Here is a 25,701-nt window from a genome sequence, read left to right on the forward strand (position 1 = left end):
CTACCCCACAGAAAAAGAAATACCGGAAGAGGCTTTCGTGCGCATGGCGGCGGTATTTTGGGAATTATTTATCTAAAAATCTGAACTTTTAAGGCTGTTTATACAAGAAAAAGACCTGCTTTGCCTAATCGAGAGCTGGTAAGACTTCGTCGCATTGCCTATGTAATAGTTAAAAGTTCATTACTTGTGCAGAGCCTCTCTGTTTAACAGAAACGTAGCAGTAACGTTGCCTCATTCATTTTTTGCATGTTAGCGGTTAGCATGCTACATCAGGATCTATTCACTGTAAATCTCTCAAGGCACATAGAGTTTGATCTGCAGTGTAACAAAAAGCCTTCCACGCAAAGTTTGCATTTTATAACATATCCCTAACAGTGGTCTGATTTGGGTTGTACTGAAAGTGTACAGTATTACATTCGATCCTATAATAGTCTAATCAGGACACAAAATAATAACGAAATCGTGCTGCTACCATAACTGTTTACCGTTTATTTATTTTTGATCAATATAAATCCAAATCTACTTTTATATAAGAGCTTTTACAAACAAAAGCGCTACTGCACAGAGAAAGAGAACAAAGGTGTAAATGAGCAATTTGATCTTACTACCTGAAATTAAAATAAATAAATAAGCAAACCATAAAAGTATAAGATAGCAATATACTCCACTGTGGGTGCTGTTTAGAAAATGGTCATTGTGTTTTTTTGTTTGTTAGTTTTTTTAATGTTCATATCATTTCCCTGTTATTTTCTATCATTGTGTCTGTAATTATGAGTCTCTTCCACTGTTTCAGCTTGTTTGAAGATGGAGGCAGATCTCTATGATGAGTTTGGGAACTACATCGGTCCGGAGCTGGACTCAGATGATGACGATGATGATCTGGATGCAGAGGACAGAGACATGGATGAGGTACATTTTATTGTCCTTGGTTTTATGAGTATGTTATGTGTTATTATTGACAATGTTTGATCAGATGTTATCATTGGCAACAGTTATTATAAATTCAGAGGAGTGGTAGCGTAGTAGCCTTTTCCACCTCCCATGAGTACTCAAAAGTGTTTTAGCTCAAAGAACCACTCATCCATCCATTGATAGTTTCACATATTTTCATACACTGGTGTACACAGACACTATGCACGTTAAGTGTGTTGCCAAAGGACACAATGCTAATATATACCTATGCAAGCTGAGATTGAACCGCAAACCTTTAGGTCAATGGATCTGATTGTAACAGATGTTCTTGTTAAAATAAATAAAGATACTTGATTTAGTTTTTCTTATAATTATCACCTTTTAGGTCTAACATTGTTGGCGTAAATTGGTGAATGTAACGTGTAAAACTCTGCTTTTTACATTGCTATATCTATCTCAGTTATTTTATTATTTTTATGTTGTAAACAGGGGGATGATGATGAAGACGATGAGCCTGCAGATGCCGATGATGATGTTCCAGGGATGGAGGTGGTTTTACACGAGGACAAGAAGTACTACCCCACAGCAGAGGAGGTCTATGGGCCCGAGGTGGAAACTATTGTACAAGAAGAGGACACACAACCTCTCACAGGTGAGAGATACCCAGAGAAACTAAATAACTGCTATACACAACAATTTGGCAGTTTATATTGTTAGTTATGTTCATATACACATTTCTTGCTGTACTAATTTGAAACAGAGAACTCAAACTGTTACTTGTCATGTGTTAGTTTATTTTTTATTTTCTCACTTATTTTACTCTAATTAAATTTTCATTTCATAAAGTTGTTTTGACATATTGCAAATATCTGAATTACCTCATATTATCTCTGAATTTCAGAGCCCATCATTAAACCTGTAAAACACAGGAAGTTCACACTGATGGAGCAAGAATTACCGGCCACAGTTTATGATATGGAGTAAGTTTTCTCATCTGTGTAATGTACAAACACGATCTCCTCACCACAATGTCTTATATTTGACCTTGTTTGATTCTTTATATATGATGATTATTATGATTGATTGTTTTTTAGATTTCTTGCTGATCTCATGGACAGTCCAGAGCTAATTCGTAATGTTACCTTGTGTGGTCACCTTCATCATGGCAAGGTTAGGAGTTTTTACTATGCAAATTGAACAATAATTGTAATAACTTGAATTCTCTATCTCTATCTATTTAAAATTTGTTATGCCTAAACAGTGTAAGCATTTAACAAGTGTACTCTTTATCCATCTAGACTTGCTTTGTGGATTGCCTCATTGAACAAACACATCCAGAAATCAGAAAAAGAGATGATTTAGATGTAAGTGCTATATTTCGCTTAAAATATGACATTTTCTTTATACTTAATTTCTGTAATAATAAACTGTAATTTATACTTTAGCTCCGGTACACAGACATACTCTTTACTGAACAAGAGGTAAGTTAATTGGGAAATAATAATTTTTACTGTACTTTTTGCTGCTTTTCCTTATGTTGAATTGCTTGGTTTTCCATAGAGAGGAGTTGGTATCAAAAGTACCCCAGTCACAATGGTGTTGCCAGACTCCAGAGGGAAATCCTACCTCTTCAACATCATGGACACCCCTGGACATGTCAACTTCTCCGATGAGGTCACGTCCAGTATCCGGCTTTCCGATGGAATTGTCCTGTTCATTGATGCTGCAGAAGGAGTAAGTTTTTCTTGTTTACATGGAAATTGATACAGATTAGGGATGGGATCTTTTCTGTAAACAAGCCTATTTACTGCTCTATTCTTTAGTTCCACAGAAACTAAAGGGCAGTAGAGGACAGAAGCAGATTTAATATTTATAGGTTTAAAGGTGCACTTTGTAATTTTTTTACGGTGTATCTGTGGGCCATCATCACTATATCATATCGCATCATATCTTGATTTTTGAGTGCCTATTTCTATTGTCTTGCTGTTCTTGAACTGTTGCAACACTGGAAATTCCCCATTGTGGGACAAATGAATGTACTCTTATCTTATCATATCTTAAGGAGGTTATTTTGAATTGGCTCTCTCCTCTCAGTAGACATGAGTGACGACCAGAACAATGAAGTTGTTGAGGAGGCCAGTGAACAGAAATTAGGCGTTCGTTTCCTGCAGATGACATTTTCAAAACATGCTGTCTCCAAGGGTTTTTCAATTAATGTAATTTCTAATCGAGACTAACATTCAGTCATCTCTAATCAATAGCATTCTCTAATGTGGATCTTTTTAATTGAAAGATCCACAGCTAATTCTCTGTCAGTAAAAGCGTGGGGTTTTGAGATTTCAGACATTGGAGGAAGAAATTGTCCTGTGCTTTGTTTAGTTCTAAATAGCAATTATTAAAAGTCTCTCTTGTTTACGTTCAAGAAAGTATGTGATGAAATGCAATGTAATGAAACCCATTTATGAAGATAATATAAAATTAAATGCAAAATTGTGATCAAATATGAGGGAATTTTTTATTTTTTTTGTCATTTCACCCACACCCAGACCTCCAGATAGTCTCTACTGGGTTACTAAATAATTGGTATTTGTATGTGTGCAGGTGATGTTGAACACAGAGCGCCTGATCAAACACGCAGTGCAGGAGCGAATGGCCATCACGATCTGCATAAACAAAGTGGACCGTCTCATCCTGGAGTTAAAACTGCCCCCCACAGACGCTTACTACAAACTCAGGCACATCGTGGATGAAGTCAATGGAATGCTTAGGTAATATTTGAAATTGAACTTGACTCAACTTTTATAGCTAGATATTAAAGGGGACAAATGCTAAATAGACTTTTTTTTTTTTTTTTTTATCAGTTTTTACCATATTATAACGACAGTCCCTTGTCATTGGCTTGCTCAAGGTTGTGCTTTGACTGATTCATGTATGTTTGAGTAATCCTTCATTGTCTTGAATTTGAGCTCAGAAAATCCCTTTTTTCACCTACCCCTGTCCCTGCGTACAGCTCTGCACTTAGTATTAGACTACAATGTAAGTAAATCACCACACTAAGTGGTACTAGGGGAAAAAAGCATGTCGTCTTTAATGTTCTTTGCTGTGACAATAGGCATTTTTCATCTTAACATTGCAGTTTAGATCCATATGGGGCCTGAAATATAGCAGTAGTGTACACTAAACTAATGGTTATTAATTAAGTGTCATTTTGATAAATCTGCATAATATAATTTTCCTTTGTTATGAAGTCTACATTTGGTGTTTTAGACAGTTGCATTTTTGTCATTCTTTACTTTCTTATTTTCAAAGCAGTTTTACATTCACAATCAGAACTTTTTAGCTACACAGTCACAAAATTATCTAGGCCAAAATAATATGAAGGTTAAATCTTTTTTTTTTTTAGATGTTTATAGATAGACTCTTTATTAATCCTGAGGGAAATTGCAGTGCAGCCTGTAGCTCATATTTAATCATGACATACATAAAAAGAAACTATTAAAGAGGTATAGTCACAATGTTATTTTACATATAAGCTTTTTTCTTTCATTATATTTTCTTTCATTATATATTATAATACTGTCTTTTCCTTTTAGCACATATTCCACTGATGAGAATGTGGTGGTGTCTCCTCTTCTGGGAAACGTGTGCTTTGCCAGCTCTCAGTACAGTATCTGCTTCACCTTGGGCTCCTTCGCAAAGATTTACTCTGACACTTACGGTAAAACCTCTTAATATGATATCTTTATTATGTCTTTAATGTTAAAGGATCAGAATCTTTATTAACTTTTATTTTACTGTTTGCAGGCGACATTAACTATACAGAATTTGCTCAGAGACTTTGGGGAGACATTTATTTCAACCCAAAAACGTAATTTCCAGACCCAGTGTTTTTTCATTGTTCTTATATTACCCATTTTTTTCTTTCTAATTATTAAACTTATGCATTTTTAATTCTAGCCGCAAGTTCACAAAGAAAGCTCCTACCAGTAACTCTCAGCGCAGCTTTGTGGAGTTTGTTCTGGAGCCTTTGTACAAGATTCTCTCACAGGTTTGTCCATTTTATATTATTATAAACTGATTTATTTATATTAAGGAAGACAGTAAGTTTTGACTAATGGGCAACCAAAGGACATCTCTAAAGTAAGATACAAAGATATATAGCAAGGCAAGAATGGGTCTTATTTATTATGCAATACTAAGTTTATAAATGTATATTTTCAAGGTACACCATGCAACTTTTCTGATGGAGCGTCTGCTACCTGCTTGTCTCCATGGAGATGTTATTGCTTTGCCTATTATTTCACATTATGGCATTGAACGTATCTATATATCCATAGGGACAAGCAGCTGCCTGACTCCATCAGGCTGAGTTACAGGTCAGATCTGATGGAGATTTGACCCTGTTTACAATAAGAATACATGTTTTTCAGAGTAATTTTTAGCAGCATGTTACACCATTTCATTTCCAAAATGTGGACAGTTACAGGCAAAGTAATGACATCTCATGTTTTTCATTGTAGGTGGTTGGAGATGTGGACACTTCTCTCCCTCGAGTTTTGGATGAACTGGGAATCCATTTGTCCAAAGAGGAGCTCAAGTTGAACATCAGACCTTTGCTCAGGCTGGTCTGTAACCGCTTCTTTGGAGAGTTCACCGGTAAGACTACTGCAGTACTATTCTTAATGCCTTCCTACACATACATAATATTTTTTAATTAAGTTTGATTTTTCACAATACTGTCATTCATAAATATACTGTCATTCAGGCCTGGTGGACATGTGTGTGCAGCACATCCCCTCACCACAAGATGGCGCCAAGACCAAAATAGAGCACACCTACACTGGGGGCCTGGACTCAGACCTTGGGGAGACCATGTCAGAGTGTGACCCTGATGTAAGTACATTATTTTAAACTATAAGAAGATGGATATTAGAAGCTTAATGTGTTTTATATTAGATTAGGTTAGATATATATAAAAAAAAAAAAGGGTTTAGTAGTTGCTCCTGCAAAATCTAAGTTAAATGTACATTTTACAATATTTCTGGACAACTAGCCACATACATTTTCTGTATTTTTTACTCCAAGACTCACTAATTTACCTCATTATACATTGAGTTGTTACAGTTCAGTTTTGTTCATGGGGTCACACTTCCATTTCTTAAAAAAATATAATTTTCTATCGTGACTTCACAAAAAGGCAGCAGCCCAAATAATATACAGAAATATAATAATGCCTGTGTTGTCACTGTCTTTCATCTCCCCTCTTCTGTGCATTCTCACCTGTCCCTGTCTCCTTAGGGCCCCTTGATGTGCCACACAACAAAGATGTACAGCACAGAGGATGGGGTCCAGTTTCACGCTTTTGGTCGTGTCTTGAGTGGGACGATTCAGGCGGGACAGCCGGTCAAAGTGTTGGGAGAGAACTATACTCTGGAGGACGAAGAGGACTCCCAGGTCTGCACCGTGGGGAGACTCTGGATCTCTGTTGCCAGGTGTGAAAGATTCTCCATTATAAATAAAATATTTAAAGGGTCACAAAGTGGAAGAGACTATTTTGGGCTTTGGAGATGTAGACAGACTAATAAGTGTGAATGAAACAAAATACTCCAGGTATGTTTTTTGAGGAGGTAACAACATTTTAACATGAATTAAAGCTCACAAATGTCAATTTTACGAAACATAAGACCTTTAAACTGCTATGAAAATCTCTCATACTCTTAAGATAATGTTAATTAGCTTTATAATATTAAAATTCACTTTTTAATAATTTTCAAACAAACCAACGCTGTAAGATTAATTTGAATTTTTAAGTCTAAATAATTTCCTTTGTGGATCAATAAAGTTTGTCTAAGTTGTTTACCTCAAAATAGCAATGAACATGTTTCCCAACCCTTTTTTTTGCCGTCAATTTAATAAGTTCAGCATTTTCTTACCTCACCAAACCTTTACAGTAAAGCTAACTTTTTTATACTTTACTTTTCTGTTCAGATACCAAATTGAAGTGAACCGTGTACCTGCTGGAAACTGGGTCCTCATTGAAGGCTGTGACCAGTCCATCGTGAAAACCTCCACCATCACAGAGCCCAGAGGCAATGAAGATGTAAGAAAAATGATATGTATTTTTATTTTATTTTATATTAAGTTGAAATTAAACTTTTTTTTTTTAATCTTATTTTAGGCACAAATCTTCAGACCCCTAAAGTTCAACACAGCGTCAGTTATAAAGATCGCTGTGGAGCCTGTGAATCCGTCAGAACTGCCAAAAATGTTGGACGGGCTCAGGAAAGTCAACAAGAGCTACCCCTCCCTCACCACTAAAGTAAGTCAATGCGGTAGTGAAACCAAGGTCTGGAATGTTCCACAGTAGAGCATTAAAATTTTTTCTTTAAGTGGATGACGTTTCAGTCTTATATAAACACCTCTAATTGAAAAAATATAAGATTGTCCTTTGTATGTTTTAATGTCATATTGGGTGGAACAGTCCAGGCAGAGCAGTAACATCACCATGGAGACAAAACAGGCTGGTTGTGAAAAGTTACAGTGCCCCATTAATATTCTGTTAATCACCCAGAGATGCAACCATAGCTGTTAAAGATTTATATAAAAAATGTTTTAGTGTCTTTGTATTGTATATAAAATGGTATATTGATCTTAAAGTTCTTCATTTGTGTAGGTGGAGGAGTCTGGAGAGCATGTGATCTTGGGAACAGGAGAACTCTATCTGGACTGTGTGATGCACGACCTCAGAAAGATGTACTCAGAGATTGACATAAAAGTAAGTTCTATTATCATTTTGTATTTATTTTGACATTTTAAACAACATTTTAAAGATTACTTATATATTTTCTTGCAGGTGGCTGATCCAGTCGTAACATTCTGTGAGACAGTTGTTGAAACCTCCTCTCTGAAGTGTTTTGCTGAAACGCCAAACAAAAAGTAAGTGTATCAGTAATTTGTATGCCATTTACTATATTATATTATATAATGTTCTAGTTAAGTTATAGATGCATTATGTAACTTTTCTAGTGGAGCATTTGCCACCGACTTGGCTCCAGAGACATTTTGCTTTGCCTGGAATGCTCCACATGACTTTAACCATATCTATGTATCTATCTCCATGGTGACTATCAGGCGATGCATGCATTTTATTGGCAATAAAATGATAAACACCTGTGATTAACTATATGTAAGTTAAATGGGATTTAATGCCATACCGTGCAGCATTCTCGGCTCAAATGTGTCCCTTGACTGAAGTTTCCTCATCACATACTGATTGAGTGACAGCTGTTGTGTTTATTTGACAGGAATAAGATTACGATGATCGCGGAGCCTCTGGAAAAGGGTCTGGCAGAAGACATCGAGAACGAAGTGGTGCAGATCACATGGAACAGGTAAAACACAGCAAAAGCATAAACCAGGTATCAAGTACAAAACAGAATACACCAGTCGGGCCCTATACTATCAACCGTATGTTGTATATACTGGCACATAGGGCTATTGTTATGGAATTTTACTGAAATAGAGATGTAATAGCTTGAACCACACATGAAGTTTGGAGCAGAGATTGGAGTTTTGAGGGATACATTGGATAATTTTGAGCATTGAATGGCAGAGAAAGCATTCATGTAAGGTTCATTTAAAAACATTATATTCAGTTTGCTTTAATGCTATAAATGCTATAAATGCCCAGCCTTAAAGTAAAAAAAAATCCCAAATAGGTCTGAGCTGAGAATCCGTTTTAGTGGAGAAAAATAAACACTATTATCTACTTATATAATATACCAGATAGATGTTTATTGTTTACAGGGGGAAATTCTTTTTTCACAGGCATTGTCAAACATAGATACAAACGATAAAAACAAATGGACATGTGACAAAAACACACACATGCTGATGAGAATCCAGATTACTGGTAAAGTTGCACTATGTAAGTTTATGGTTGGGGATCCGTCACCTGCCTGTTTCTACATTGCTCTGCCTGGAGGGTTTCACAGTATGACATTAAATAGCTCTACATTGCATTTATGAAATTACCAGTGGTTTTATAGCTCAAAAATACAGCTCAGAAAAGTGTGGGGTTCCCTCACTACAGATCTGACCTCTAAGTTGGTCTGGTTTGGTCTCCATGAAGATAGCAAGGCTTGATCCCATACTGTGAAACATTCTAGTCAAAGCAATAACAGCTCTACCAGAAAAGTTACACAATGCACATTTAACTGTAGCGGTGTTGCTGTACTAAAACCTCTTTTCTCAGTAATGGCCCATTAGTCTGTGTCCATACCACACTAAATTATTTCCTGTAGTTTTAACCCAAATAGTTGTAACAGCCTTACTTCTAACCCCTTACCTTTTCATATAAGTTGTCAGAATGTTCACTTTCCCCAAATTACATTTCTATGACCTATCTGACCTACAGGTGTCATGATTATGAGACCTCTAATTCGTTTTTCTTGTAATCAGGGCAAATTGCTATGGACACAAATGTCCTTTTCAGTTTTGACCTGTCTTTACATTTACATTACTTTACATTCTTTATTAAATTCATTATATTTCAGAATGGCTATTAATTCCCATTTATCGCTCTGGTAGCAGGGAAAAATGGGCTGACATGTTGAGAATGATGATTGCTTTTTTAATTAAATACTGTCATTGAAGAAGCCAGAGGAATATAGAAATACTCTGGCTTTAAATAGTTATATAAAATGAACTTGTAGTGGATTTACAGGTAATGTGTGTTATCAGTGGGCACATAGCCAAGAAGTTAGGGTTTTAAATTGGAAAAGTAGGTTTCAAACTTAAGATAAATGTGAATGTCTCCATGTTTTGGAACTGTGCAAGATTCAAGACTCAAAGCCAAAAGTCTGATTGATTTTAAGCGCATACCTTAAAATGGAAAATATCTGCTTCATTGCCAGATTTTCTATTTGCATAATTTCAGTTTCCCTCATGCAAAATATGCAGGTGTATGATGAGTTTCGGGCCCTACTTTTTAAAAGAATGCATCTGTTTCCTATTCAATTAAAAATGTGAAAAACAAAACAAGTTCATTTTAAACGGTTTGCAGGGGTCCAAAGTTATTCCTCACTTACCTTACGCATTCTCAGTATCCTAATTATTCACTGCAATGAGTTTGCGATGAGTTTTGCTTTTCACAACTTTCAGAGACCAGAGCAGAGTTTTGCTGTTACTGTCAACTGCTGTCAACTGCAACCACTAGCATGCTAACAGTGCACTTCCAGACAAACCTCTTTATAATTCAAAAGCTGCAAAAGCTGCTTGCACAATGTATCTGTACCATAGACTGTATATATAAATGGACATAGCTAACCTGTGATCTGCCCTGTTCAAGTAGGCACTTGTGGCTCCATTGATGTTTCCTTTAACTTTACTTTGGAAAACTGTCATTCTGGTGTTTTTATTTCATTATTTTGTACGTAAATAAATTCCTATTCTTAATATGGGACCCTGCTCCTATAACTATAGCCCCTATAATGCCCAGCCTGAGTGAGCTTCATTTGACTGGACACTTTGGGGGATGTCACACTCCCTTAGTCCACTTCTTTATAGTATAATATGTACAGAAGCACAACAGATTCTACTCAAATACATGGGGAAAAATCAGGTACATGGCATTTAACATTATATAAAAAACTGATCATTGAAGCCTGTATATTTATTGTACACAAATTTCGAGTTAAAAGCACTGCCTAGTATGATAATTTTAGGCCATTTCAGAAAGAGACTTGAGGACCAACAAAACATTTTCTGAGGTCCATGTTTGGCCCACATGCCGTAGTTGGAACATCCCTGCGCTACATATATCATGCTTAAATAAAAAGTCCATTTAGTGATTTTAATACTTAACATAAACATATATATTTTCTGCTTAGATGCCAGTTTTACAATTACGTAAACCCCAGGCTCACGTGCACTCTGCTTTAGGTATGCTGGAGGACACCGGTGTAACTTGTGACATATGGCTCATTAAAAGCCCTCCTTGCTTTATCGATCTGCTCACTTACCGTAATTGGATCATGCGGTAAAAGCTTGTATGAAATTTGCCGTCATCGGCGTGAGATGGCGCGCATGGGCGAGTGTGCACGGGCCGGTCCTGCCAGAGCCCCCCTCCTCAACTCCCCGTCTCAGTCCCCCTCTCATCTGTGGGTCCATCTGCCCAAACTGAGCAGCGGAGATCAGCCCGGCCTCAAATGGAACATGCTTCACACGCCATTAAACTAAACCTTCGCTCTGTAGTCCTTTTTGTCCATTAACCCCTTTCACCCTCTGACAACAAATCTTTATAATGCCACACGCCCACACGCCCGCTTCAACTGGTGGTTGTTCTGCAGGCCTGCCCCATTGTAGAAGAATTAATTATGTTTATGGTTTGGGTCAAAATTCATATCCTCATTATTTGAAACAACAAGTTAAAGGGCCCATATTACACAATTTTCTGATCGATATTCTAATGTTTCCTCATCAGAAATATACCTGGAGTTGTGTTTTGTTTCATTCACACATTTGACACACAGATTTGGCCTTGGGAAAGCTGTGTTCTTCCCTCAAACAGAAAACAGTCTGTTCCACCTTTTGATGTCATGCGGTAGTACAGGAAGTGCTCCACTGTTTTTAAAATCCATATACCTTCAGCAGACGTATTTGGATCATTTCAGGCCAAGAATTGTGAATGAAACAAAACACAACTCTTTTGAGGAGTTAAGAGTATTATCACCTAACATAAAGCTGACAAGAATCAGTTTTGTGTAATAAAGGATCTTTAATCTGCAGAGGAAATGTAGTCGTATTTCTTTTTGCAATTTATATTTTAAAAGCTACTGTAAATTTGAAGTGTGGCTTTGTTCCAGGTTGAGAGCAAATCATTACACCTTTTCATTACGTATCAATCTAACAGCTTGACTGAAAAATGAATCACAATTATATGAATCGTAAGTGAAACTGTATTATTTGGAAAAAAAAGTGGTTGCTGTAAGAAAGATGTGACTTTTTGTAAGTTTTGTGAGTCATGTTTTAAAAGCCATCGTATATTGGAGAAGGGGGAAGAATTAGTGCCCACTGAATTTAATTAAGTTATGTTTTATTACACTATTTAGGCAATTGATTGGAGCAGTAATTGTAGTCTCTATTGTTTTCCATTTGGTAATTGACTAAAGCAATAATAAACATGATACAGTAGCATAATTAGAAGTGCACAGTCCAATTGTCCGGTTTGTTGTTTTTGCAGGAAGAAGTTGGGTGAGTTCTTCCAGACCAAGTACGACTGGGATCTTCTGGCTGCCAGGTCCATCTGGGCTTTTGGACCAGACACAACTGGGCCCAACATCCTGGTGGACGACACACTGCCCTCTGAGGTGAGACTGACAGGGGCTGGTAGGGGATGGCAGTGACTGACAGAGACTGACAGGTGCTGGTGAATGTTTGTTTTATTACTTTTTGCATAAATCTATTCACCTACAGCAAGACACAATACGCAGGGACTGACAAAGACCGACAGGGGCTGACGGGCTGGCAGGGACTTGCAGGGGCTGACAGAAATGGAGCCTTGTGTCTGGGTGTCTTTTGGACCAAATATAAACCATTTCATTCTGGAATATTTATCACTGTTTCGTAATAACAAACACAGTGTTGTTCACTTCAGTTGTTGGTCAGCAATTATGGGAGCATGTCGCCAGATAATACAAACAAAAATCATGGTGTTTCATATTTCCATTTCATATTGCTTGATTAAAGGAACCATATGCAAGTTTGATTTTAAATTCTATAAACATGAACTAAATGCCCTAACTGTGTTCGCAGATATGAGGTAAACATGTAGCTCAAATATAGCTTCTTCTGATGACAATTGTGATGCTGATTTATTTTTAATCATAAAAACACTGGACATGATCACCAAGTTGTTTGTGTTTACAATTTGGTGCTTTGGTTCTCAAGACAATTATTCGAAAACAGATTGGCCCTCACACGAGCGCTCCCAGCACACATGCTAAACTCTCTGCCCACCTCAGAGTTGTGAGATTAATTTCCAGCTATTTACCGAATGTCCCTCCCTGCTCTTTACCCTGTTTCACGCTGCTCATTGTTTTAAATCATGTTTTTAAATATTGTTTGTTGTGTTTTAGGTGGACAAGGCACTCCTGGGCTCAGTTAAAGACAGCATCGTGCAGGGTTTCCAGTGGGGCACTAGGGAGGGTCCTCTGTGTGATGAGCGTAAGTCTTCTCCCTCTCTCTCTGTCTGTCTCTATTTCTCTCTACATATTTCTACATCTCTCTTATCACCTCTATATATCCCTCATTCCCTATTGCTCTGTCTATCTCTCTCTGTCTCTGTGTCGATCTTTCTCTGTCGGCCTCTATCTCTGTATCTCTCATCTCTTTATTTCTCTCTCCTCTCCATTTCTGTCTAACTTTCCATCTATCTCTTTGCATCTCTCCTCTCTCTCCATCTCTCTTTCTGTTTCTCTCTCTCAATCTTTTTCTCTTCTCGCTCTGTTCTCTCTTGCTCTCTCCGTTTCTCTCTACGTTTCTCTCTCTCTGTCTTCATCTGTCCATTTCTCTCGCCTCTTTCCTTACCCCCTCCTCTCTCTGCATCCCTGTGCTTCTCTCCCTCCTTCTCTCTCTCTCTCTCCTCACCTCGAGGCCTGTCTTAGCCTCCTCTTTGTACTCAGTGTTTTTAATGAAGGTCAGTTTCATCTCTCTCTTATGTCCCTCCTTTGCCCTCAGCCATCAGAAATGTCAAGTTTAAGATCCTGGATGCAGTCATCGCACAAGAGCCGCTACACCGAGGCGGGGGCCAGGTCATCCCCACAGCCCGAAGGGTGGTCTACTCCGCCTTCCTCATGGTGAGATCACGTTGGCCCGTACTCTGCCTTCTATCGCCCCCCCCGCTTCTGCCCCTCTCCCTTCTGCCCTCCTCCACCCCCTCTTTCTATAAGACTCCATTACGCTGATTGCTACATCTTGAGATTTTGCTGATGCGCGCTCTTTTTAATTGCAGCGCGATCACATTGGTCTTTCACAATTTTGGCTCCGATCCGTCCCTTCTTTGGCCCCCTCTTTGCTTTCCTCATAAATCCCCCCGCTACATGAAATGGCCATGCACTCTTTGTCATCGTGTGGGCGATGTTGACAAAAAAATTATTTCTTATCGTATTTTAATTTATTTTATTCGCCCGATAATGATAATCTGATCATATTTTGGCAGGCCATCAGAAATGTCCCTAAATGAGCCTTTAAATTTCTTGGTTGACGTTCAAGTATTGCACCAAAAGTGATACTGTAAATTTAAACACAAATATAGATCTCAAACCCATGTTGCGACCACTTTACTTTGCAGTGACATCACGTTTGAGGTGTTCTACATATTTTTCTAATGGTGGAAACACTGCCAAAAAGTGTTTTAAGCTGGTTTGAAAACTCAAGAAAAAATTACTAAATTGATTTAAACAACACATTTTCAGGAGCTTGTGATCAATACAAGTGTTCATTGGTCCGTTTAGGTGTTTAGGTGATTTTCAACAAAATGGTGAGAGTGACTAACTAAAAAACTGTTGCTAATTGGTCTTGTCGTGTTATTTGTGAGGGACTTGTTTAACACCACAAATCAGCTCACCTCTTCCAGCTAAATTAGGTCTTTATGGTCAGATTGTGTTAAAATAAAGCTCAGATTAAAGTCTTAATTTGAGTCACAGCACTAACAGTCTACTTTCAGTTAGATTCACACCCCCAGGGAATGTTGACGACATGAGCTGAAAAGTATCAATTCTAATTTTGCGTTTTTTCACAACAACAATTTTGATATTGTCAGTGGTTTCCAAACATTTTTTATCTTGGGTACTTTCAAACTTGAAATTGATTCTATTACTAAGTAGACAAATAAACAGGTGTTTACTAGTACAGTGACTTCAATTTCACCTCTCTGAAATCTGAAATGATTCCAACAAGTCCCTTCACACCTCTCACTGGAAAACGCTGTTGCATATTGCCAATCTCTTTCCCTGTGCTACATGAAATGACCATGGACTTTTTGTCATCACTAATGCCCTCTCTCCTTTCTCTCCACTCCTCTCTCCCTCTCACTCACTCACTCTCCTCTCGCACTCTTCTCTCCTCTCTCTCTATCCCTCTTCTCTTTCTCTGCCTTTCTCCCTCCCTCCCTCTCTTTCCTCTCCAACCTCTTCCAACCTCTCTCTCCTCTCTCTTCCCCCTCCCTCCCTCTCTCTCCTCTCTTCTCCCTCTCTCTCCTCTCTCTACCTCTCTTTCTCTCCCTCTCTCTCCCTCTCCTCCGTCTCTCTCTCTCCCTCCCAGGCCACACCAAGGCTGATGGAGCCATATTACTTTGTGGAGGTGCAGGCTCCAGCAGATTGTGTGTCTGCTGTGTACACCGTGTTGGCTCGAAGGAGGTCAGTGCGATGAGGCCATTCAAATGCTGATGTACAAATGACGCGAGACATTAAAAGCACCACAGCAACAAAAGACACATGCCTCTGGGTTTATTCTGACCTCCAAACACTTTTGTACTAATCTAGGACACTGCCAAAAAGTATAAAGTAATTGGAATAAGGCGTAGCAGTGTTGACGACCAAATACAAATGCATCAGATCATGTTTATTTTATTTTTGCATTTTAGTCGTGTAAGGGTTTGTTCACACTTTTCCTTATTGGGTCATGGTTTGAGCTGTGTTTAGTTCTGATGTAGACTTTGGGACTTAGTCTACAAACTAAGCCCTGGTTTAGTCCAGGATTAGTTCTGTATGTAGTTCCAGGTAGGCCACATCAAAATTGTGATTTATGTGCAAATGTAAACCCACCATAAATCAATTTTGTACCTATATAGTATTGATTGCAAAGACTCATACTGGTTGGTGCAGTATTGTTTATTAATTTATTATTTTTTTATTATCTCAACTCCTGTCCATAGGGGGGCTTTTAAAGGGGTTTAGAGACTAGAAAGGACAGTTACATAAGACATGAGATGGATGCAAGGCACATTTTCAAACATGATGATCACAAACGCTTTATTGCAACCCCTCTATGAAATTTTTATACATTTTCTAGTCCTTGGTTTAATAATTAGGAACATGAATGCTATTAGCCTTATAATTATTAAAACTTCTCATCAGAATGCTTTATTTTAGAAACTTCTAATTACCGTACATATAAAATAAATCATTATAACCTTTATTTCGTTCTTATTTTTTAGCAAAACAGGACATGTTGTTTATCTCTTGGTTTTCTTCAGAGCAGGATGTAGTAAGATTAAACTATCCTAGTGTAGTATAGTAGTATAATAAACCATATACCTTGTAAACAGACAAGGTCACCATTTATTCCAATAGTAACACTCACGTTCATTTTTACATTTTAGTGAGTGGTGGGTGTCAGTCAAGCACATCTTTTCATTAAGCCCCTTCCTCAACTTGTGCAGATCTGATCAATCAAAAAAACCTGATTGATGGACTGTAGTGGTTCATGCGTGTGGAGTTATTTTCATTGTATTTTTGTTGTTTTTACAGAGGACACGTGACCCAGGACGCCCCCATCCCAGGCTCCCCTCTCTACACCATCAAAGCCTTCATCCCCGCCATAGACTCGTTCGGGTTTGAGACAGATCTCCGCACGCACACCCAGGGCCAGGCCTTCGCTCTCTCCGTGTTTCACCACTGGCAGGTCGGGTTCACGGTCACGATTCTTCCCTCACGCCTCCACAGCAAAAAAACACATAAATTTAAAACTCTCATAAAATACAGTACATGTCATTCTGCAGTCTGGAGATATGTTGCCTCAGGTGGCTTTCCATGGTAGTAAATGTCTATTGTTATACTTTTGACCCTCTGAGTAACATACCTGTGCAATTAAGTTACATTTTTTACTATTTTCATCCGTGAGAGAACAGTGGTGCGTAAAGCTGTCCTCATCAAAACATATTTATGAAAGCTTTGCAAGGACACAGCTGGTTAGGTTTGAAAACAGCTAGGTTTCCATAAAATTAGATATGAATCCAAAAACATTGAAACTGAAGTGCCATGTGCAATAAGACAAGGTCCCTTCAAAAGTACCAGTACCAGAAAAATCAATCAATCAACAAGTTTATTAATGGTAAAAGGCAGTCCAGTTTGCAGATGACTGGTCATGCACAAACCATAAACAAAAACTTGTACATAAAGCACACATCATAGACTCAAACCTCAGTGAATGAATTAAAACAATTGGAATAAAAAAAAAACTACGTAAAAATGGTCTATTAGAGAATTTACCCATATTATTTTTTATGGTTCTAGCTACGAATTAATGCAGCATAACTACTTCTAACCTGTGTTTAAGCTACAGTTCCCAATTTTCAAACTGCAGGAGGAAGAATTTTGTATTTAAGCTGAAGTAGTTCCTGACCCTCACAAACCCTTGGGCACCTCGGTGGCGTATACAGCTTGAAATTATTATTATGATTTTTTTTTTAATACACATTGAAGCAAAACCACGGTGGACCACGAGACCACATCCACAGTTAATCTAAGCTTTGTTTACAGCTCCTACTTCCTGGTGAATGGTAAATAAATGCTGTTAGATCCAGACTTATTAACATGCATACAGTTGGGTACCCTTCCTTTAATTACTTCTACAGAACATAATAGTACCCAGCCCTGTGTGTGCTTCTAATCTGATATGTTCAACTACTAAAACTAAATGCAATCCATCAAATTTCCATAGCTGACATCTGTGGGTGCAGCTTATCCATCATGAGTCTGTCCTCTCTCTTCAACTGACAGTAACTCAAAGGAATGACAGGGGACTTGGGCCTTTGATACAGCATTATAAAGAGTGAGCTTCCAATTTGCTGACATGTTTTTGACAATTTTGCATGGACACGTAAGGACTTTCTAAACTTGAATAACTTGAATGCGATTGGTTGCTAAAACATCAAACAAAAATGCACAGGAAAAAACGCACAAATTGACAACTTATAAATCTGAGCAGCTGGTGAAATTGTTGGCGGTTAGAGCTTTAACTTCAAACGAAAACATCCACTGAAGGACTTGGGCTGTGACGGCCGTAAAGCTCTAATCCTTTTTAAACGCAGATAATTTTCCCTGACGTAGCTCTGCATAGCGTGGACACAACCACAACAGATATGACAGGCGCATTACACTGGAAACTAATGAGTCAACACACTATGGTCCATCAGAAGTAGTTTAGTCTGGGGAGCTGATGTGGGCCCCGTGATGGTCAGTCTGAGTCTGCTCCAGCCGCCAAGGTTTTGTGAGACAGAGAATGTTTTTTGCATGAGAACAGAGATGCCAGGAGGGTTATTTATAGGCCGCAAGTCATATTAGGTTGAATTTTTACACAGGCTTTTGTAGATTCGCCAATTATTTTAGGTTATGGGCGTAGTCCTGTCCCCATTGATGTAACAGAGTTTAACAATGGACTAAAGGAACACTGAGAATATGATAAAGATGCAGAACACACATGAGATACAGAGTCGCAGAGAATTTTTTGAGGAATGTCTGGTTTTTGTTTTTTTTAATTAACAATTTAGGCTGAGTTCTTTTCTCAAACGGAAAACTATTCTACCTTGTGGTAATACAGAAAGTGGTCCACTGTGTTTTTAAACTCCATACAGCTTCACTAGAATCATTTGAATGCCCCTGGAATTACCAATGTCTAATGAACAAAAGGTAAAAGATAGCTGTTAACTTGAAAACTATCGCTTCATGACATCACAAGGTGGAATAGAGCATTTTGAGTTTTGTAGATGTAGACGGACTAATAATGCAAGGTTATAGCATGGTTTAAAGCTCACAAGAATACATTTTTTGTAATATAGGACCTTTTTAATGTATCACTGAAGAGAAGATTTCATCCCTTTCTCACATGTTTTTCAGAATACTGTAAGAAATTCATATGCATTTTGGAACTATTACAAATCTTTATGAAGCAAACGTGACATTCTAACAAACCTATTGAGTTAAGATTTATTTGCCTTCCACAATTCTAGCATCTCATTTCAAACTAAGCAAATGACTTTTTTACATTGCATTTTGACAGGACTGTTAAGGATTTCCACTTGTCGCAATTGTCAAATCGCAAACACTGCAGTTTTTTTTTATCAAACACAATTTCTTGTTCAAACAACTAAAAAATCAATTGGACCTCTACAAACATGTTCTGAAATGCATGTGATTCTTGGTATTGGTTTAGCAGGTAATATTTCAACCGTGTCTCATATATTGAAGGCTCTGTATTCTCCAGCTGCTAAAAACATGTACAATCAGGCTTCCCTATTACCTTGATGTCTCTGTAAATTAGCTTCTCAAAGGGACTTCATATAGACATTTGAATGTTTGTTATCCCATCGAAAGCCACCCGCTAAAACAGTCAATATACGTGCCTGTATAAAGATTTAGTTCCCTTGGTTTTGACTGATCTTGTTAGTTTCTGGCATCTTCCACATCCTGGGAATAAAATCAATCACTCGTCCAATTATTGTTAAAGGGCATCTATCTACATGAGCTGCACCTGAACCTGTCCACACGTCCACACCCCCGTCTCCTCACGGCATTGTCAGCAATTAGCGTAACCATCCCTTATTGATTTAACTGTCAAAGAACATATGAACTGCAATACCTGACTTGAGTCTTGGCATTTGCCTCATTTAAACATACACCATCCCCTCATTAGCAGTGCTGGAAGAAGTACTTGATTGTCTTACTTAAGTAAAAGCACAGATACTGGAGCAAAAAAGTACTCAAGTAAAATTATCACGTAAAAAAAATCGACTTAAAGGTGCATTGTGTAACTTTTCTGGTGGAGGGACGTCAAATGTTTTTCTCTACTGAGATGTTATTGCTTTGTATGGGGTATTTCACAGTATGGCATTAAAACGTTCTATCTTCATGGAGACCAAACCAGACCAGTTTACAGGTCAGATCTGTGGAGAGGCAACATCACTCACAGTCAGAATGCCTGTTTTTCTAGGTATTTTTGAGCTAGAAAACCACCTGTAATTGAATAAGTGTAAGATAGAACTGTTTAATGTCATACTGTGGAACATTTCAAGCAGTGCAATGATGTATCCATAGAAACAAACAAGTGATGGACCCCTAACCAAGAAATTACACAGTGCACCTTTAAGTAAAAGTATTAAAGTATTCTTTTTTTAAAATGTATTTCGAGCAGATTTTGAGATCTAATAAAGCTTCAAGATATAGGGCTTTTGATAAGGATTTGTGCTGCTGAATTGAATTGCTATTAATTCCTATTTATTGCTGTTTTTATTTGTATATTTTTGTTTGCTCAAACTATGAATGTTATAAAAAATAAACCCTCAGCCTTTCCAGCAGGTCCCAGACAATAATAAATAAAAAAAAGCTTTTACTTTTCAGTCCTGTTCAAAAGGGGAGTAGAAAATACAAATACCTGCTCTCAAAACTATTTAAAATGTACTTAAGTAAAGTACAGATACCTAAAATCTATACTTATACATACTTTACTACTTTTACTTTGTTCCACCACAGCTCATTAGCTTGTTTCTGTTAGCATGCAGACTTCAATGTTGAGTTACTCTGTTAGTAGCTCTCTCCATCTAATCATTAACCCAGAGCCGTACATTGATTGGTTTTCCTGGTTTTTCCACTTTTAATCTGTCCCTGAAGCCGGGAATGTCTTACTCAGTCACTAATTATTCCGATCCATGCGGTTTCCCATCACAATTAGCCTAGAAGAGCGCAAATCTCTTATAATTTAGGGATCACAGTGAAAAGGGTACTACTGATTCGTACTAAACAGCGGTCTGCATGTTTCCAATTATTATTTCACTTGTTGAAAATAATTATAGGAAATGTAACACGTTTTCTACAGTGCAGCAAGAAGGTCACACGCTGCTGTAAAAGCTTCACTTTATTATCCTGTTATAGGCTTGTGTATGTGTTAGAGGCCCAGTACATGAATAAGAAAAAAATGGAAAATCCCAAAAGTTTTTGGCATATTTTATGTTATTTCAGTCAGACCTTAACTACTCGAGGACTAAAACATAACAGATTCAAATATCCACAGTTTTATTTGGTCATTACACACATTTTATTCATATGTGCTCCTTTCCTCTCCTGTTCTTTGACATTTTAAAGAGGAAAGACTGGAATATGAACTGCTTAGCTAATATAATTCATACATGTTACTGATTCATGAAGAAGATGAAGATTCACAAGGTTTTATTTTACTTGAAGTTATATTTGCCTTTAGATCATTTTGACTAGGACACTAATGGTAAAATAATACCACGGATGTAACAATATCCAAATCTCTCAGTACAATATTATCACGATATGCATCTCACTGTACGATATCTATTGCGATATTTTGAAGAAGCTAATATGATTGTAGACGGGACACTATTTTGCTTTTAAAATACCTTGACAAGATTTTGGGGTGAATTATTACCGGCATAAACCCGAGAATTCAAGTAAAAAACATTTCTTCATGTTGTCTGCACTGAAATGATTCATGGGATATGTAGTTCCTTATGTTTATAAGCTGTTGCTACTCTAAAATGATGTGTTTAAGCAAAGGAACTTGTGATTCGATATATATTGTGACAGCCCACGATGATATTATGAGACTTTTGGCAATACAATATCACGATATTTCGGTTATTGTTCCATCCCTATAAAATACTATTTACAGGGACAATATTACCCTATTTCAGATCTGTTACCTCGTTTCCTCATTTTAAAACATTTCTGGAGTTGTTTTGTTCTTCTCTCAAACAGAAAACACTTCCAACTCATGATGTCATGTTGTAATTCAGGAAGTGCTTCACTGTGTTTTTAAACTCCATACACCTTCACTAGAATCACTTGGATTTTTCAGCCCTAGAATTTGCGATCTACACTGAACTAAAGATTAAAGGTACCTGTTCACTTGAAATACAAAGACAGACTAATAATAAAATGTTACTCAAACATGTGAATGAAAAAAAACAATGAAGTAACAGTCTTAAAATATTACTTAAAGCTCACAAGAGTAAATTTTGTGTACTATGGGACCTTTTAACTGTAAAGAGCTTGGTGTACAATTAAATTATTTCACCATTGCATTTCGTAGCTCAAGTCACCCCATATGAGCTATAAGTTAACATACCTACAGTGTCCCTTCATTATTAGCCCAGATATGCTCAAATATCGTACAATCCCAGGACCACATAGGAGGGAAGGTCACACTCTTTAACATAATGGAGTTAGTGAATCATTTTAAAAGCCCCCTCTCTCCACGCGCTGCTACGGCGACGTCGTGTTTATCGCGGACCGAAGAACTGACAGGCCTGACATGTGGCGCTTTCTATCAGGCTGATGGATGGGCATCTGACTCAGGAGCAAAAAGACAGATTTGCAAATGAATCAAACGTTTAGTGAAAGGTTCAACACTCGACTCAAATGTCACGTGCACGCATAGAGAGCTTGTCAGATTAGCTGGAGTGGGTTTCTGCAGTCTAATCATGTTTTCTTGTGTTGTTATGTAACGTTGCAGATAGTTCCCGGTGATCCGCTGGATAAGAGCATCGTGATCCGGCCTCTGGAGCCTCAGCCTGCGCCACATTTGGCCCGAGAGTTCATGATCAAGACGAGAAGGCGCAAGGTGAGTCCTGTTTTATGTAAAAATAAATACATATACAATACACATATTTATAATTTATTATATTATTTACTTGATGCTCTGTAAAGGTGAACTATGTAACTTTTTGGTGGTTGGTCTACTGCCTGAGTGTCATCATGGAGATATACGTTTAATGCCATACTGTGGAATATTTTAGGCAAAGCAATAGCATCTTCATGAAGACATACATAGAAGTACTTGGTTTGCCATAAATGTTTTACCGTATGGTATTAAATGTATCTATTTTGTCTTTTTTAAGTTGATTAAAGTACTTTTATCACCCTCAATACCTTTAAAAACAAAAAAAAAACTGAGAAATAAAACTTCAGCAGACTGCAAGTTGAATTTAATCAAGAAAACTTATTACCACAAAAATAAATATATATAATTTATAGATTTGTAATGGAGTCCGGTCATACCGTGGCAACATACCTCATTCAAGGTTGTGAGTTAAATTGCTGCTTATGTTGGGTAGACAAAGCAAGAAATCTCTGAAAACAATACAAAATTTGAGTGCACTTCTGTTTAATGAATGAATTTAACCCACTATATATAAAGCTGCAGATGGCACTATCCTTTATTGTAGTGCATTAACAAACTAGACAGGCTGCCAAGTTTGATTTCACCAAAAAAATAGCTTTGGGAGAAAATCTATAAACATTTTCATAATATCTACTGCTTGTTTTGTTTGTGTAGGGTCTGAGCGAGGATGTGAGTATCAGCAAGTTCTTCGACGATCCTATGTTGTTGGAGCTGGCCAAGCAGGACGTGGTGCTCAACTATCCAATGTGAAAATGCCTGGAAATATGTCCAAAACTGACTCCAGGCGTAACCATAGCAGCTGTCCATCACCGGCTCATCCTCCTCTGTAAGTGGGACAGAACTGGAGGAAATATATCAAAGGCATTTGGTTTGATTGGTGTCCGGTTTGCAAAGTCAGAATTATGAACGCCTGTTTTTGTCTTGTTTATTTTTATATGTAAAAAATGACCAATGTGTTTTGTAGAAGAACCTTTTTAAATAATATGTTGTCAGTGAAAACACATATGACAAATAAAAGATGTAACTGAAATACATGGCAATATTGTTTTAATGCAATTTCAAACACAGTTGTAAGATAATAAATGTGGATAGAAAAGGCCCTCTCAAGTGGTATCCTCCATCTTGACCAAATGAGTCCATAAACGTCCCGTAGACTCAGTAGAAGTTACATTTTTAGGGTCATTTAAATGTGTAATTTTTTATGGTTGCTACCTGTTTTTATTGTTTTGCCTGGTATGTTCACAATATGGCATTTATAATTGATATATCTTGCATTTGATGAATTACAGGTGTTTTTATTACTCAAAAGTACCTCAGAAAAACATGCATTCTTGTCATGACTGGGCCCAACTTTGCAACTTTGTCTGGTGGTGCCATCTTCTTCTCTACATGGAGGTAGTGGACGTTAATGCCTTATTGTGGAACATTCCAGGCAATAACATTATCAGACCCTCCACAGAATGTTACATAGTGTTCTTTTAATCTGCTTCATAGTCCTCACAGTTAGGGCTGGGTATCATTAAGAAGTTGCCAGTACGATACATACCTCAATTAGTGCTGTCATGCGATTAAAAAAATTGAGAGATTAATTAATTATGATCTGTAATTAATTAATCTAATTAATCTCATTTTAATCTCACCTAAAAATTGCTGAGAAAAGCCTTCAATTTGAGGTATTTTCATTTAAATTCATTATTACATTATTGTGGCAGATCAAAAGACTGATATAGATTTAAAAAAGTGACTTTATAAAGTCATTTATTGTTTAACAAATCTCTCCAAATTTGGCTGTTGAGCCCAAGTCTTCATGAATAAGAAACTGTTTGCTGTAAAGTAGCAAAGACGAGGAAATCTGAACATAATAACTTTTGTCTACTTAAAGACAATAAAAAGTCCAGTCTTTCCTTAACCATATTAAAAATATTATTGATAGAGAAATGCTTTATATATGAGATCACTGGTTTTAGTCCTTGTTTAGACCTGGTTTAGTCCTACTTTAGTCCTAGTTTAGTCCTGGAATGGATTAATCCTGGTTTTAGTCCTGGTGTTAGTCCTGGTGTTAGTCCTGGTTTAGTCCTGGTTTAGTCCTGGTTTAGACCTGGTTTTTAGTTTAGTTCTGGTTTTAGACCTGGTTTTAGTTCTGGTTTTAGTTCTGGTTTAGTCCTGGTTTAGTCTGGTTTTAGTTTTAGTTTTTTAGTTCCTGGTTTAGTTCCTGGTTTAGTCCTGGTTTAGTCCTGGTTTAGACCTGGTTTTTAGTTCTGGTTTTAGTTCTGGTTTTAGTTCTGGTTTAGTCCTGGTTTAGTCCTGGTTTAGACCTGGTTTTATTTCTGGTTTTAGTTCTGGTTTAGTCCTGGTTTAGTCCTGGACTGGGTTAGTCCCAGTTTTAGTCTTGGTGTTAGTTCTGGTTTAGAGGCGCACAGGAGGAAGCGCGGTTTATGCAGCATATGCAAGAAAACACGATCCACACGCGGCTCACGGGAGCACGTCGGTGTCTGCGCAGTGTCTACGGAAGGAAACGTGGTCCGCGCGTTCTCAGGTTAATGACGATGATGAAGGTGTGTGTTTGTGTGTGTGTTTGTGTTTGTGTGTGTTTGTGTGTGTTTGTGTGTGTGTGTGTCCCCTCATGTGGCAGGTCACTATAGGACAGTAGTGCAGACATCATGAGTCTATGCAGGTTGTTTTCAGGCGATATTATATTTGTTATTTTCTTTTATATTTCACGTCGGGAGAATAATTTCCAAGACACGAATGTGTTTTTACCTGTGCACTGCTGCCTCTGTTCTACTGGCTCTTCGACCTCGTCCATTGTGCGACTGACGCCGCCAACGTTAACATGACGTTTACATCGCTCTTACTGCGCGCGTTTTGTGGGGGTTTCCGGCAATGAGTGGAATTACCAAAATAAAAAAATGTATAAATGTGTTTTTTTTGTATGTGTGTGTGTGTGTTGTTGTCCCAACAACACATAAAAACAGGTTTTATAATAAAGAAACTCACATACAGAAACACTAAAGTTAGAGATTAAAAATTAGATTAATGCGATTAAAAAACATAACTCGCTAAATATGACTGTAATTAATTAAT

At 37.5% G+C, this 25,701-nt stretch overlaps 1 protein-coding gene across 2 annotated transcripts; it reads left to right on the top strand.

The window, feature by feature from the left end:
- eftud2 (elongation factor Tu GTP binding domain containing 2) lies at window positions 1-23,651 on the top strand. 2 transcript variants are annotated; one of them, XM_020926195.2, is made up of 27 exons: window positions 1-138; window positions 794-909; window positions 1,402-1,564; window positions 1,814-1,892; window positions 2,007-2,082; window positions 2,211-2,276; window positions 2,358-2,393; window positions 2,473-2,646; window positions 3,514-3,680; window positions 4,506-4,630; window positions 4,717-4,780; window positions 4,870-4,960; window positions 5,433-5,568; window positions 5,678-5,805; window positions 6,211-6,404; window positions 6,901-7,012; window positions 7,091-7,231; window positions 7,586-7,687; window positions 7,766-7,848; window positions 8,217-8,303; window positions 12,155-12,281; window positions 13,050-13,137; window positions 13,651-13,769; window positions 15,235-15,329; window positions 16,443-16,596; window positions 22,450-22,557; window positions 23,272-23,651. In XM_020926195.2, the coding sequence occupies exons 2-27, from the start codon at window positions 805-807 to the stop codon at window positions 23,365-23,367; spliced, it is 2,916 nt and encodes a 971-aa protein (XP_020781854.1). In that variant the 5' UTR covers window positions 1-138; window positions 794-804; the 3' UTR covers window positions 23,368-23,651. The 2 variants fall into 2 exon arrangements, with proteins under 2 accessions (XP_020781854.1, XP_055008660.1); XM_055152685.1 differs by having other exon boundaries at window positions 15-138; window positions 805-909.
- The last annotated feature ends 2,050 nt before the right edge of the window (window positions 23,652-25,701 follow it).

This window comes from Boleophthalmus pectinirostris, unplaced genomic scaffold (assembly GCF_026225935.1).
Source record: "Boleophthalmus pectinirostris isolate CB_2022bp ecotype Guang Dong unplaced genomic scaffold, ASM2622593v1 HiC_scaffold_17, whole genome shotgun sequence".
Classification (NCBI taxonomy): domain Eukaryota; kingdom Metazoa; phylum Chordata; class Actinopteri; order Gobiiformes; family Gobiidae; genus Boleophthalmus; species Boleophthalmus pectinirostris.

What these genes read in the sequence shown, in the direction of transcription:
- eftud2 (XM_020926195.2), top strand. Translation starts at nt 805, where the DNA reads ATGGAGGCAGATCTCTATGATGAGTTTGGGAACTACATCGGTCCGGAG. An exon ending in GAAGTCAATGGAATGCTTAG is followed by an intron (nt 3,681 to 4,505) that starts GTAATATTTGAA and finishes TTTTCCTTTTAG; the next exon opens with CACATATTCCACTGATGAGA. An exon ending in CTCTGGATCTCTGTTGCCAG is followed by an intron (nt 6,405 to 6,900) that starts GTGTGAAAGATT and finishes TTTTCTGTTCAG; the next exon opens with ATACCAAATTGAAGTGAACC.